The sequence below is a fragment of the Mustela erminea genome, chromosome 5, assembly GCF_009829155.1.
Source record: "Mustela erminea isolate mMusErm1 chromosome 5, mMusErm1.Pri, whole genome shotgun sequence".
NCBI lineage: Eukaryota > Metazoa > Chordata > Mammalia > Carnivora > Mustelidae > Mustela > Mustela erminea.
The window spans coordinates 40,675,692-40,691,055 of record NC_045618.1 but is presented as its reverse complement, the minus strand read 5'-3'; the positions used below and the strand labels follow the sequence as shown (position 1 = coordinate 40,691,055).

At 37.2% G+C, this 15,364-nt stretch overlaps 1 protein-coding gene across 9 annotated transcripts in view; it reads right to left on the bottom strand.

The window, feature by feature from the left end:
• Positions 1-15,364, bottom strand: part of RNF111 (ring finger protein 111) — a 97,860-nt gene that overhangs the window by 14,817 nt on the left and 67,679 nt on the right. For 6 of the 9 annotated variants that reach the window (XM_032342692.1, XM_032342696.1, XM_032342697.1 and 3 more), the window contains exons 5-7: positions 14,793-14,987; positions 6,521-6,840; positions 2,446-2,704 (exon numbers count right to left, since the gene is read on the bottom strand). In XM_032342692.1, coding sequence (XP_032198583.1) covers positions 2,446-2,704; positions 6,521-6,840; positions 14,793-14,987 — 774 coding nt within the window. The remainder of the gene's footprint in view (positions 1-2,445; positions 2,705-6,520; positions 6,841-14,792; positions 14,988-15,364) is intronic. The other 3 variants (XM_032342695.1, XM_032342698.1, XM_032342700.1) reach the window with 1 other exon arrangement.

Here is a 15,364-nt window from a genome sequence, read left to right as displayed (position 1 = left end):
GGAAGCTTTCATTAAGTTCAATATAAACTCTGAGAAAAACTTTTAGGTGATTTTTCTGAATGTCATGTTTTCAAATCCAGACTTTACTCCAAGAAAACCCAGTACTTGGTCATAAAAAAAAGAAGCCACTACACTGTTAACTGTCTTCCTCAAATTCAGAGTATTTTTTCCAGTTTCAATTCAAAGTTTTCTATTTCTATAATCATTATATAAGAAATAATACTGACAAATATTACAAGATTTTAAAGTTTAGTTTCAGAACGCATCAATTTATTTAAGTTTAACTCTTCAGCAATCATTTTTTCAGCTTTATTGAGGTATGATTAACAAATACAATTATATATATTTGAAGTGTACAAGATGATGATTTGACATACATATACTTTGTGAAATGATTACCACAATCAGTTCATTAACACATCCATCACCTCACACTTTGTGTGTGTGTGGTGAAGAGTTCAGCCATTATTATAGGTTACTGTATATTCTAAACAAAAGAGGTTGCTTACCACTGTAGAAAGGTGACATTCTGCATTCCCACAGGCCATCTCCCTTCCTTCTCTATTTTATGTGTTCTTGCCAGTTAAAAAAAAAAAGTTCTTGATATTGCTTCCTCAAAGTTCAACATGTCACTTTGACCTAGCAATCTCAGTCCTAACAAGTTACCAAAGAGTAGACTAAAAAACTACAATGTAACCATCAACAGAGAACTGGTTTAATATACAATAGAATATCATGAGGGTATTAAGAACAGCAACCTAGATTTTTATGGCTAATATGGGAAAAAAATCTAAGATGTACTGTTAAAATTTTTTTAAAAAAGAAAAAAACTCAGAGAGAGGCAAATAATATGCTTGTTATAATCCCACTGTTTTAAAAGGACAGACAAACATACTTTTATGGGTACAAAGAAAACTTCTTGAAGGTTTTAAAAACTACAGTTGCTACCTTCAAGGTATTAAGACTAGTGGGGATGTGAGGGAAGGGCTTTTAACTTCTCATTTAATGTCATTCTGCAGTTTGAACTTCTTATAATGTACACAAGTCTGTCAAATAAATAAATAAAAATCTTAAAAAAAAAAAAAGTAAAATGAGTTTAAATCTAAAACACTTCTTTATTAGTGCATTTAAAAAGAAATGCACTCACTTATAAATTGCTTCACTGTATTATTGGCGGGGGGGGCGAAAACCACACATTTTGAGTTCCTAATAAAAGACAATCAACTGAAGATAAATATCAACAGGTATCACAAAACAGCCTGTACAGCAGAATTTGCCTATTGGTCAATGCTTTGCAAAAACTGTTCCAAAAATCTGTTTTCTAACCTATGCTTTATATCTTAAATTGTATTACTGAAAAGGTAAATGATATTATCTCCGGGTTTCACTGTACACATTCTGGGCTGACTCCAGCGTATCTGCAAGACCTAGATTTTTTAAATTCTAGGAATAAAAGAAGAAATCTAATGAGATATATAACTGAAAATTATACCTTACATGTAATCAGAACAAAAGCAAATGTCCTTGCCAACCTTCTAGTGTACTCCTGGTATGAATTTCCAGTGTTTTTTTCATAAAAGTATTAATTAAGTTTCCATATGATTATTAGCTTATAATGTAACAAAGGAGTAAACATGTGTTACATAGCCTAAGAGCACTTTTCACTCAAAATACTCATAGATCTCACAGATTTCAATGTCTTCAGAAAAACCATGTCTGACTTTATTTAACTGCCTGCACCAAATGAATAGAGAAATCTTTCTGCATTTGGCCAAGCTGCATTTGGCCATCTGCATATGCCTCAGATGACCTTCAGAATTCTTGGTCAAAATTTACTTTCTTGGGGTGCCTGGGTGGCTCAGTGGATAAAGCCGCTGCCTTTGGTTCAGGTCATGATCTCAGGGTCCTGGGATCGAGCCCCGCGTCGGGCTCTCTGCTCAGCACGGAGCCTGCTTACCCCTGACTCTCTGCCTGCTTATGATCTCTCTCTCTCTCTGTCAAATAAATAAATAAAATCTTTAAAAAAAAAAAAAAAAAAAAACTTATTTTCTTGTGCCCAAGAACAACTACTAAACTTTCAAATTGTCTGTTACTCCTAAAGGATAAATCTCAATCCCTTAAGGTTTCCTTTTATAGGAATCTAAGGTGCCATTCAATGTAGTCATTTCACGTATTAAAATATAAATGTTAAAATGTAAAAGAGACGAAATATAATACTTTATTTACCTGACCTTTTTAAACAACATCTGTCTTTTTTACCTTAGAAAACTGTTTTGGGAATGTGGGGTGAAGAGAGGACAAAATGGAAAAAATACACCCCACCCTCAGGCCAAGGAAATACTAAAAATTTATAAATTAGGATTATTGAAAGGTTATTTCATGGAGGAATGTACAATGCTTCATTTATATGCCTCTAAGTTCTCTGCCTATTAAATTTATACTTACAAGGAGGTGGCATATAATGTCGACATGATGACAGTGAGGCTTGTGGAGGGGGCTGGGGCTGTGGCTGCGCCACCATGCTTGATCCATAACCATCTATTGATAATGGCTGACTCGGGGCAGCAGCAGCAGCCTGATGGCCAAAGATTGCAGCTCGGGAAGAAGAAACAGGGCAGCAGGGGTCAAATGCAGATGCTCCGTGAAAACCACCATTTCCATGACTTCTGATACCATTGTTGCTCAGGTCTACTGGCAATGCCTGCTGTATAAAGAGGAACTATAAATCTTTCTAAAGTTTGGTCAAAACACCATTCCATGTTATATTATAAAAGTACTCCAAGTGCAATCTAGAAAAATAGGATCTCTAAATTAAAATTTCAAAATGGTAAAATTTTTAGTATGAAGACCTATTCAGCATGAAAAAAGTACTGTGTGTGTCTTGGAATGTAAAAAATTGTAGTGATTATATATTTAAAATCTATAATCAGTTTTAAAAAGTCAAGCATAAGATCATGCTACAAGATGAACAAAAGTTAATGTATATTATTTCAAGATCTATTTCTCTCTCATTATCTAGATCTTAGAGAAAGAAACTTTAAAATCATAGTTCCATATTCTTCTTTACCCCCAAATTTTGATTAGTAATTTAGGACTACTTTGGAAAACATATAATCACACCCCTGAAAAGCTTAAGGATTCTAGGTAAAAACCTATCTGTCCTGTTTCTACATTGTATATAGCAAGCATTCAACTGAAACTCTAAAAATACAGACATTACCCAAGATAAAACAAAGGGTATGTGATTATTCAAGATGAAGCATGAGCTAGCTTTGCCTCAGAACCTTTTCATTTACCAAAAAAATTAGGGAAGGTCCATTTACTAAGTTGGAAAATAAACCAAAGAGTCTAGATTCCATGTCTACTCGTCAGTAATTAAATTTATTCCCCAAATGCATTTTGAAAAGTCCTAAGTAAAACATTTCACTTCATCACAATCTACTCCAGGGCAGGTTACAAAACAGAACTGCTGCTTTGTATTCTCAAGTGATTTAAAATACAAGTCTTCACTTAATGTTCAGTATAGCTGTAATTTTTTTAATATGATTAAATAATAATTAAAAATAAAATAATAATTTGATGTTATATATGAATTTATATACAAGAATTGTTCAATACTAGAAGCTGGGGAGCTGAAGATGGAAAAAGCTAGGGAAATGCATTATCAGAGGCCCAGGTCACCCAGCAGTCTTTAGAGAAACCATTGTGGTCTCCATACCTCCTCTGGACTCCAAGCTTGAGGGTAACAGAAACAAAAGGAACTCTGAATGCTAAAAGGGAAGGGGGATGATGGCGCAGGAGAAGTTGTGGGAAGGTGAAAAAGAAGAACTCCTTTCTTTTTCTAGATCACCTATCTACAATCAATTAAGCAAATGTCTGGCCTCTCAGAGTCTACAAATACAATGTATGTCCCTCAATTTGGGTAATAACGTTTAGGAACAATATTCTAAGACTGTGAATTTGTATCCCCTTCTTATTTTCCTATTTAGGCTAAGACTTGGCAAATGGACTGGATTATCAACATACTATGAAGATGAGCAAACTTCCTATCTTTTTCTCCAGTCAGTGATTAAGAACACTCCCAGACAGTGAGTAAAGTAGGGTGTGTGTCCTCCTAGAAGAAACTGAGGCTAAGGTTAAAATAAAGAATAAAAAGAAAATCTAAGAAAGAGAAGTGCCTTCACAATTCCAACAGTTCACTCAATTCGTCCGCTAAAAGGAAAAGAGAGGGTAAGCAAGATCGGTGTAGAAATGACAAGTATTACTTTACAAAGATCATAAGTAATGCATAAGGCTAACTGAACTATCCTCTCAAAAGAAAAAGTTACATCAAAAGGAGCAGTAAGGGCTACAGAGCATCAAGTGACTACTGAGGCTTCTCTGTTACCAGGCCTAATCTTCCCCAACCCTTTTCTGCCTACCTACAACCTGACACTAATCGTAACACATCAACACAATCACAAAATCCTCAGATCAGTTTGCTTCTTCCACTCCTCAATTTCCTGCTATGCCCACACAGGTCTCAAGTGGAGACTATATGACATTGTCTCATGAGCATGTGGTTGATTTCAGAGTCCTCCAATGTCTGCATGAGTCTCAAACTGTTTATATTGTTAAAACTTTACTCTCCGCTCTCCTACAAACCCATTATCACCACTGACTGTCTGATCCTGTTGATTTTCCTCAAGTTTTGTGTACAGTCCAAATACATCTACTTAGAGATAAGTGAATAGGTTACATTTATTTTATGTGAACAAAATGGTAAGAGAAGGAGCCTGGGTGGCTCAGGTGGCAGGGCAATTGCCTTCAGCTCAGGTTATGATCCTGGAGTCCCGGAATCAAGTCCCACATCGGGCTCCCTGCTCGGTGGGGAATCTGCTCCTCCCTCTGACCCTCCCCGCTTCCCGTGCTCTCTCTCATTCTCTCTCTCTCAAATAAATGAATAAAATCTTAAAAAAAAAAAAAAAAGGTAACAGATTCTACCTATAATTAACTCACTTAGGTTAAAAGAAAATGTTGCATACACACATGATCTCTCAAACCAACTGTATTACTTTATTAGTTCAACAAGAATATTCTGTAAACAAAAAGCCCACATTTTGGTAGCTCTTGAATGAATGTGGGAAAAGTCAACAGATTCACTTCTTCACCATTTTCCTATGATACTTCAAAACCCTCCCTCTTTCAGCTCATATTTCTAGTCAAAGAAAATTTTGCTTTGAAGCAGGGCCTTTCATTCAGTCCACTAAAAAGTTTTTTCTTGATGCTTCCTCATTCCCAAGAAGAAGAACAGGTTTAGACGATCAGCAGACGTTAATACTTAGAACCATTAGGAGAATCGAAACACAGTCTAAAATCTATTTAATCATATTTCTTACTAAACCCTTTCAAATTTACTCTTGAAAACAGTAGCCTGTCTTTTGTTTCTTTTTAAAGGAACATCCCTCTTTCTTAATTATTTTTAGTCAGATCCAGGAGAGATAACCATCAAAATTTAAGAAGATGAAGCAAGAAGATGAAGGTCAGGAGATACAGAAAAACAGTTGCTCTGAATTTTCTTTCTGACTACTTTCTGGTGTTATCAGTTACAGTTTGACCTTAAAATTATATTTTGTTGGGGCGCCTGGGTGGCTCAGTGGGTTAAAGCCTCTGCCTTCGGCTCCGGTCATGATCCCAGGGTCCTGGGATCGAGCCCCGCATCGGGCTCTCTGCGTAGCAGGGAGCCTGCTTCCTCCTCTCTCTCTCTGCCTACTTGTGATCTCTCTCTGTCAAATAAATAAATAAAATATTTTAAAAAAAAAATTGTATTTTGTTTTTCAAAGTATGTACCTACCTAGGTTATATCACAATGTTAGAGATGACATAGCAAAAGTTAAAATAGCATGTAATACATGACCTTCATCTACTCCACATGATCACCAATACTAATTTATTTGACATTTCAAGCGCCCATCAATAATATCAACTAAATTACTTAATTATAATTTTGTTACTGATACTTCAATTCCCAATGAACTAAAAACCTCATCGGCTCCTGAGAAACTACATCACTGGTTTGCATCTGAACAGGCAGTTTATTTCTAGATGAGTGGAGATATAGGCAGCTCCAGAGTAAAAGGAAGAGGGTAAAAAACTAGGAAAATTTCCCAATTTCCCATGAATCAGGTTGACACTGCAATTTCAACACCATGAAATAAGATTTCAAAGATAAGATTCAACTGTATTTAACTAAAAACACCAAAAACCATTTCAGAATAAAAAACACTACCACTTCTAATTTTCTACATTCCAGACCTTCTCAGTTAGTTATAGTAACCTAGACCATCAGAAAATCCTAGAGAATTTAGAAAAAAAAAAAAAAAGACCACTAAATTGGGCCACTTTTGCAAGGGCAACAAGAACAACTTGTTTACTATATAAAATTCAACATTAGGGTTGTTTTTCTTTTTCCTCCTGAAACAAGCACAGTTTTTCAATATTAAGAAAAAGAAAAAAGACCACCTCATAAAATTCCACATACCTGGTCGTGATAGCTGGTACCAGAACTGCTGTTGGCTCCACAAGGTGCTTGTACTTGTGGAGGTCTTTCCACAGGGCAGGTAGGATCACTAAAGGAGGGAGAAACTGGGACAGGTGGGTGGGGAGTATGATGGTGGTGGTGATGATGTTGAAAATGATGGCCATGCTGCTGAAAGCAACTTGTGTGTGGATGTCCTAATGCATGGTGATTCTGTGATGACCCTCCACATGGCGAGTGCTGCGGACAGCAGGAAGGTAATCTTGGCATTGCAGGAGGGCCAGTTTCTGTTACAGCACTAGATGAAGTTCTCCTTGAGTCATCTTGAAATAAACAAAAATGCATATATCATCAAATGATCAAATATCACTGTGTGAAAAATAGAGACTGTGTATAATAGTCTATAATATAATAAAAAAATAATATAATAAAAGTAAATAATTAATTGTTCAGTAAATTCAAATCTCTATAAATAAGAATGTGATAGCACCACATTCTTACTAAATCCGCCCATCACATAATTTTGGATAGTGATCTTCATTGGGATTTTTCTGAAAGCCTAAATTTCTCACGTGACTCATATTTACCATGATAGTGTTTTTTTGTAGATTTTTAAGTTTTATTTAAGTAATCTCTACCCACAACATAGGGCTTGAACTCATGACCTGAGATCAAGAGTCACATGGTCTTCCAAGTAAGCCACCAGGCGTCCCTACCATGACGTTTAAATGACCCTGTCGGTTGGAACGAGCAATTCTTGATCTCAGGGTTGAGTCTGAGCCCCATGTTGAGTATAGAGATTACTTAAAAATAAAATCTTAAAAGGATATTTTATTTTTACGTAAAATATAAAAATTAGAACAGTGGAGGGGTGTCTAGGTAGCTCAGTCAGTTAAGCATCTGTCTTTAGCTCAGGTCATGATCCCAGGGTTCTGGGACTGAGCCCCATATTGAGTTTGCTGCTCAGCAGGGAGTCAGCTGGTCCCTCTCCCTCTGACCCAACCCGTGCTCCGTGCCTGCTCTCTCTCTCTCACAAATAAATAAAAACTTAAAAAAAAAGGAAGAGTGAAGGGCCCAGAGGCCTGTACTTTCCCCTTCCCCGCTTCTGCACCTAATACCTGAGCCATCTCTTCAGAACGCTTAGGATTCTAGAGCACCACTATTCCAGCCCTATTTCAAGAGTAACCAAGACCAGGGATACCCTGCTCCTTTTTGGCTCAAAGAACCTAGCCAATCTCTTCTGGGCTGGTATACTGATTAGAAATATTCTAGTTACTCACAAATAAATACAAAAATCTAACCCAAACTGGCTAAAATAATAAAAGGAATTTACAGGCTCACATAAATGAATCTGGGTGTGGTGCTTCAGGCTCTGGTTGATAGGTCTGATTGCAGCAAACCTCCCTGTAATCTCCCTCAGTCTGCCCTCCCATACTTGTTCTATCCTGCCTTTCCTGATTCTCTTCAGGGCAAGGTCTGTGATCTAACCTTGTTAGGCAGTATTTCCATTCTAAATTTCTATATGTTATTTTTACCCCCCAAGCTCCTAGTCTGTCTTATTTGGACAAATTTCTTGTATTCTTTTGTAAAGGTTCTTAACCTTGGAAGTAGAATTCAGGAATCTGTGAACTTGGATGGAAAAAAATTACTAATTTTTACTAATTTCCAACTGCCTCCTGGAGTTAATACTACCTCCTTAGCATCAGCTGAGAGGTTAAATATTATAAGTAACTTGTAACAACAACAACAAAAAAGTTGACAAGGTGTTAACTTTTTTTTTTTAAGCTCCCTCTTCTTTTTTTTTTAAGATTTTATTTATTTATTTGACAGACAGAGATCACAAGTAGGCAGAGAGGGAGAAATGGGCTCCCTGCTGAGCAGAGAACCTGATGCGGGGCTCGATCCCAGGACCCTGAGATCATGACCTGAGGCTTAACCCACTGAGCCACCCAGGCGCCCCTCCCTCTCTTTTTTTTAAAGATTGATTTATTTATTTGAGTAGGGATGGGCAGAGGAAGAGGGAAGGAGAGAGAGAGAGAATTTTCTGGAGACTCCTCACTGAGCATGGAGCCTGACATGGGGTTCAATCTCACAACCCTGAGATCATGACCTCAGGAAAATCAAGAGCTGGACACTTAGCAGACTGGGCCACCCAGACACCACAAAGTGTCTTCCTTCAAAACGAAATTATAGCAGAGTCAAAGTCAGTTCTGTAATTTTGTCACTTTCATTCACTTGCATTCCAATTTTCTTAAATAACCTGGACAAAGTTACAACTAGTTTATCAGGAACAGACTATGATCAACAGCCTATCTTTGCTATGCTGATTCAAACATTAATTATTTTCCATATGCTGTAATATTTGTAGCAATAACTGTTATAGTAGCATTACTTCTGGCAACATTTTCAGGGTTTTATCTCAACTTCCAGGACAAAGTATTGCAAAAATGAGTATCATTTATTGTGTGACTTCAAAAAATGATCAAAAACCTCTGGAACACTAAATCCATTCAGTGGGTAGACTAAATGGCCTTCATAGTTCCTTCCAATTTAGACACTTTAATTTTACAAATCCAACTATTTGAGGATTATGTCCAACTCTAAAATGTAGGAGAGGGGGGCGCCTAAGTGGCTCAGTCAGTTAAGCATCTGCCTTTGGCTCAGGTCATGATCCCTGGGTCCTGAGATCCAGTTCCACACCAGGTTCCCTGCTCAGCAGGGAGTCTGCTTTTCCTTCTCCCTCTGTCCTTCCCCAGCCCTTGTGCATGCTCTACTTTTAAAAAATAAAATAAAATAAAATGTAGGAGAGGAGTGTGTAATCAGAGCAAAAGATCTGTCACTCATAAGGCTGTGAATGAAGGAAAAGACATGATACTTCTTTGCTCAGAAAGAACTTGCCCTCTTTGTCTTCAAATATTTCTAATACAAAACTGAGAGTGAGAGAAGAAAACACACTACTATATTTACAGCTGAACACATATTTAAAAGGTCATATCACTAATAATATGGCCTCAAAAAGACAACTGACCTTAGAGTTCTACTTCATAGGGTACAGTTTAATCTGTTTTCCTAGAGTGCAGAACCTCTTTGTTGTTTAAACAGACTAGCAACCCAAAGTAAAGGCAACTCAATCTCCTCTTGTTCCAGAGTTACTGACCAAGGAAAACTGCCATAAATTAGAAGTGAAATACAAAGATCTGATCACGCAAATAAAACACTTCCTTTTTATTAGAATGAGCCTAGAGTGTCCACTAAAAATGAGACAATAACAAACCTGCACCAGAAAAACTAATTCCACGGCCCAGTGACATAAAACTGGTTCAAGTACTTTCACTGCAATTCTGGAAGGATTACTGAGAAGTATTCACGCATCTATTCATTCATTTGGCAAGTCTTACACATAATAATGGCAAGGTAAAGGATCTACAAAAGACACTGGAAAATACAATGGTGAAAACGAAGTCCTGGCCTTTTTTTTTTTTAAGTAGGCTCTGTGCTGAGCCTGGAGCTCAATGAAGGAATTGAACTCACTACCCCAAGATCAAGACCCGAGCTAAGATCAAGAGTCAGATGCTTAACAGACTAAGCCCCCAGGCACCCCGAAAGTCCTAGCCTTTAAAATAACTTATGATGTTGGGGGGTGGGATTATGGACATTGGGGAGGGTATGTGCTTTGGTGAGTGCTGTGAAGTGTGTAAACCTGGCAATTCACAGACCTGTACCCCTGGGGATAAAAATATATGTTTATTTAAAAAAAAATAAAAAATAACTTATGAGGTTGTCTGCCTCTGTTGTTTTATCTTTGGCAACTAGAAACAGAACTGCACAATGTAGGTGGTTCAATAAGCCCTTGCTAATTATAAATTCACCTTGCAAGGGAAAACAGACATGCATGGAGCTAAGTGCTAAGAAGAGAAAAACTTGACCTTTAGTCCTCAAGGAGATCATCATCAAGTACAGAAACAATTTAGGATATATTAAGATTTAAGATATGTTGATTCCAGCATTAGAACAGAAGCACTGGGTTCTATATAGGGCAATGCTGTGTCCCAAAGAACATTTGGCAACACCTGGAGATAACTTTGGTTGTCACACCTGGAGGAGAAGCAGCACTACTGGTAATGCTGCTAAATATCCTACAACACACAGGGTAGCCCCCAAACAAAGAACTGTGCAGCACAAAGACAACAGTGTCAGGACTGAGAAATAAAGGAAGAGTATAGGCATAAAGGAAGAGTATAGCTCCAAGCCAGTCTTCCTAGGTTTGAATACTTGCTCCATTATCATATAACCATGGGCATATAAAATAAGAAGAGTAATACAATCTGCCTCCTAAGTTATAACATCGCCTATAAAATAAGAAGAGTAACAGAATCTGCCTCCTAAGTTATTATAAAAATCAGAGTTAATATAAATCATGGACCAATATTACAAGCTCAAAAGATGTTAGCTATTATTGTCCCCTAGATCGTTAGTTCTACTAGGACAGAAAATTTATGCTTTCTTCCCAATGCCTACAACAGTACCTGATAAAAACTCAATAAAAACTGGAATAAATGAATATATAAGATATCATGCATGGTTAAAGCAATGAGCACATAGAAAATTCAGACAGATGATGAGTTGCTTGGCACATGTTGAGTCTGAGGTGACTGCAGAATGGTCCAGAGATATCCAATAGCCAGCTGTGTATGAAAATTTAAAACAAAGAGAGGGCTCTGGAAACAAAAACAAAGGTCACTGGCATATTGGTGGTAGCTGAAAACACACATAGTTATGAGATGGGCCAGTGAGAAAGGTTAAGAACAGAGGCCTCGGAGAAAACAGAGATGACAAGAAGATTACTGCCAGACTTTTAATATATTTATTTTGACAGGAGTCAGAAGCAAGTTAAAGGAAGAATTTAAGGTATAGAAGATCCATTTAAGTGTACAAGACTTAACACAAATGTACATATGCGCACTAAGGGAATGAACAAGCAAAGATGCTGAGAAGGTAACTGTTAAAGCAAAGTCAAGGAGACAAGAAGGGACAAGAGGTAGAGCATGAAGAAAGGGACTGGAAAGGGGGCGCCTGGGTGGCTCAGTGGGTTAAAGCCTCTGCCTTCAGCTCAGGTCAGGTCAGCCCAGGGTCCTGGGATCCAGCCCCGCACGAGGGGCTGCAGGGAACCTGCATCCTCCTCTCTCTCTCTCTGCCTGCTTCTCTGCCTACCTGTGATCTCTGTCTGTTAAATAAATAAATAAAATCTTTTAAAAAGGGCAGGGGGACTGGAAAGAAAAGAAAGGAGTTAAAAGACCAAGAGTCAGGAGAGAAGGAAGGGTTGGAAGTTATGAGTGCTTGAGAACCTTCATTTACTTTTTATTTACTTTTCCCTGGGGGGATCAATGTCTGGAGGAGAATAAGGGAATTATGGAATAGCCACTAAGGGGAAAGAAAGGGAATTAAATGAGATACATCACACTACGGCAACTTATTACCAAAAGCCCAAGATTAGATACCATAAATTCATGAGGCACCAATCTGCTTGGATCTGTAATTTTTACTAGCCCCATCTAAAAACCTGGATAGGAGTGAAGCTAGACGGCTTGCATGATTCAAGGATGGAAATATGCAAGAAGGTACAAAATAAAGACAGGATGTGAAGAAAATAGGAGACTGATGTTCTATAGTGTCTTAGCAGGAAATAAAGTCAGCAGAACTGAGTGCCCCTGATGTCCTATGACTACCTGTATATGCTTCTATCAGGTTTATTCAGAGAAACAATTCGGCCTGGAACAAGGTTCTGCTAGTTTAGAGAAACACAACACAAGCAAGTCTATCCCAAAGGTAGTCTTCAATATAGGTAAAGTAGCATCATGAGAAAACCATTCAGATAGTGAAGTCACTACCCTAGATATTAAATGTGAATTCTGAGTGAACAAGTGTCTTAAAAAACAAATAATAAAAGCTTTGAGACAGTACTGAAGTTGGGACTGCATCACATAAAATCTAGACAAGATGAGAGTACATAAAGCTACCAAGAGAAAGGAATGAATGAGAAAAGTTAAAATCTTTGCCTCAAAGATTATTACTGGCTTTGAAAGCATATTTGAAGGTATCCAGATACCTTCATTTCTGAAGTGGGAAGAATAATATAAATAACAAGCAAAGTTTAAGAATTAAATGATAATAAAATAACATATAAGACAGTAGGTACAGTACTCAGAAAAGAGTATACACTCGATAAATGAAATAAAAATTTGCCCATTTCATTTCTCCCTACTTTTTTTTTTCTTCAAAGAATATAGTATTGAAAAGACAGCTTTGGGGGGCACCTGGATGGCTCGGTTGTTAGTCATCTGCCTTTGGCTCAGGTCATAATCCCAGGGTCCTGGGATCGACCCCCACATCGGGCTCCGTAATTGGAGGGAGGTCTGCTTCTCCCTCTCCCCCTGCCTGTGTTCACTCTCTTGCTGTGTCTATCTAATGAATAAATAAAATCTTTATTATTTCTTTTAATAAATAAAGTTTTTTTTTTTAAAAAGACATCTTTGGGGAAACCTCCTTGGACTGTGGATTCTCCCCTTAATTTTCCACAACAGAGAAACCTAAATCCAGCCACAAGAAGATTTCCTAATCTGTTCAATGTAAGCTATAAGGATACTGTAAGAATTAAATAAAATACTATTAAAAGTAAAAAATGACATGGGGCGCCTGGGTGGCTCAGTGGGTTAAAGCCTCTGCCTTCGGATCAGGTCATGATCCCAGGGTCTTGGGATCGAGCCCCACATCGGGCTCTCTTCTCAGTGGGGAGCCTGCTTCCTCCTCTCTCTCTGCCTGCTTCTCTGCCTACTTGTGATCTCTGTCTGTCAAATAAATAAATTAAAAAATCTTAAAAAAAAAAAAAGTAAAAAAACATAGAAAGCATAAGGTAGTTCCACTATTAATGGTGATATAGTGATATCTATGAGCTACAGGGTCTATAACACCCTAGTCAGTAAATGTTTAGCAAGTTCCTATCTCCATGCCATCCTCCAGGAGAGAAAGGCTAGCTTAATGCTCAGTTAAACAGATAACAGGAGGGCGCCTGGGTGGCTCAGTTGGTTGAGCAACTGCCTTTGGCTCAGGTCATGATCCTGGAGTCCTGGGACTGAGTCCCACATCAGGCTCCCTGCTCTGCAGGGAGTCTGCTTCTCCTGCTGACCTCTCTACTCTCATGCCCTCTCTCTCTCAAATAAATAAATAAAATCTTAAAAAAAAAAAAAAAAAAAAAAAAACAGGTGATAGGAAAAAGAGCCAGAAATATCCTACTAACTTAAACAATAATCTGAGGTAAGAGCTGAAACACTTAAAACACAAGAGTATATTCTTTGTGATCCTGGGTTAGGAAATGGTTTCTTAGATAGGATAGCAAAAAAAAAAAAAAAAAAAAAAAAAAAAAAATTGAGCAAATGGACATCATCAATTTTTTTTAAAAAATTCCCATCCTCATTTTCAATTCTTTTGGGGACATACCTGGGAGTGAGACTATAGGTCATAGGGTAACTATGGTTTAACTTTTTGAGGAACCACCAGTGTTTTCCATAGCAGCTACAGCATTTTACATTCCCACCAGATGTTCATTAGAGTTCCAATTCCTCTACACTCTTGTCAACAACCAGTTATTTTTTGATTTCCTGTTTCTATAGTTTTGTTTTGTTTTTCTGAATAACAGACAGCCTGATAAGGAAAAAGTAGTACTTCACTGTGATTTTGATTTACACTTCTCTAATAACTAATGATGCTATTTTCATGACATTCTTGATCAACTGTGTATCTTCTTTGGAAAAATACCTACGCAAATTCTTTGCCCATTTTTAAACTGGGGTATCTGTCTTTTTATTGTTGAGCTGTATAAGTTCTTTACATAGTCTGGATACTAGACCCTTAACAGATACATGATTTTAAAGTATTTTTCTCCCATTCTGTAGGCTGCCTTTTCACTTTCTTGACAGTGTCTTTTGATGTACCAAAGTTTTAAATTTTGATGTTAGATTTACCTATTTTTTTCTCTTGTTATTGTATTTCTAATCAGCCATTTAATTCTCGCTGATCTCTTTCAGTTGAGCTATGATACTCTGGTAATATACAGCACACAAACTCAAATATGAAATCAAAGTTTAATTCTAAAGAGACTACTTTGCTCATATACAGTTTATTCTACGAATATGCTCTTCCTAATATAGCTAAAATCTTAAAATCAATACTTTTTCTAACAAGAGTAATGAAAGCGGCCTCCCCCCACTTTATTACATACCTCCTATAGAAGTACCAGTCATACTATTGCTTGTAAGAGTAGCTGAAGTCTCTGACACTATGGAGGGTTGGCTACCAGTGACAGCTGAAGCAGCATCAGAGGCCTGCTCAGAGGTAGATGGATTTGAATTGTTAATGGAAGTGCTTGTGGTTTGTGATTCCATTCTCGCAGAAGTGGTTGGTACTACAGTAGGTTCTACAAAACAAAAAATGTTTATTTGGGACTTCAAAATGTATTAGGTGACAGGTTATACTTTAATTCACGGTAACATTTTTAAAATTATTAAAACAAACTTTAAAAATATGAACTAATAAGTACAATACCTAATTAAAAAAACTTTCATAAAGCTAGCTTGCAACATCAAAATGACATGGAACTAAAATATGATTACTGCATTTAAAAAAATCCAACACATATGCATATTCCAACAATACAGGTGATTATTTCGGGGTAACAACTCTGTAAATTTTCTGATCTACCACAAAGAAAATGAGAAAAGGAAAGTAAAATCTTTTTATATTTTTTCATACAAATTGTCACAGGCTGTCAGAAAAGTATTACAAATTACACTT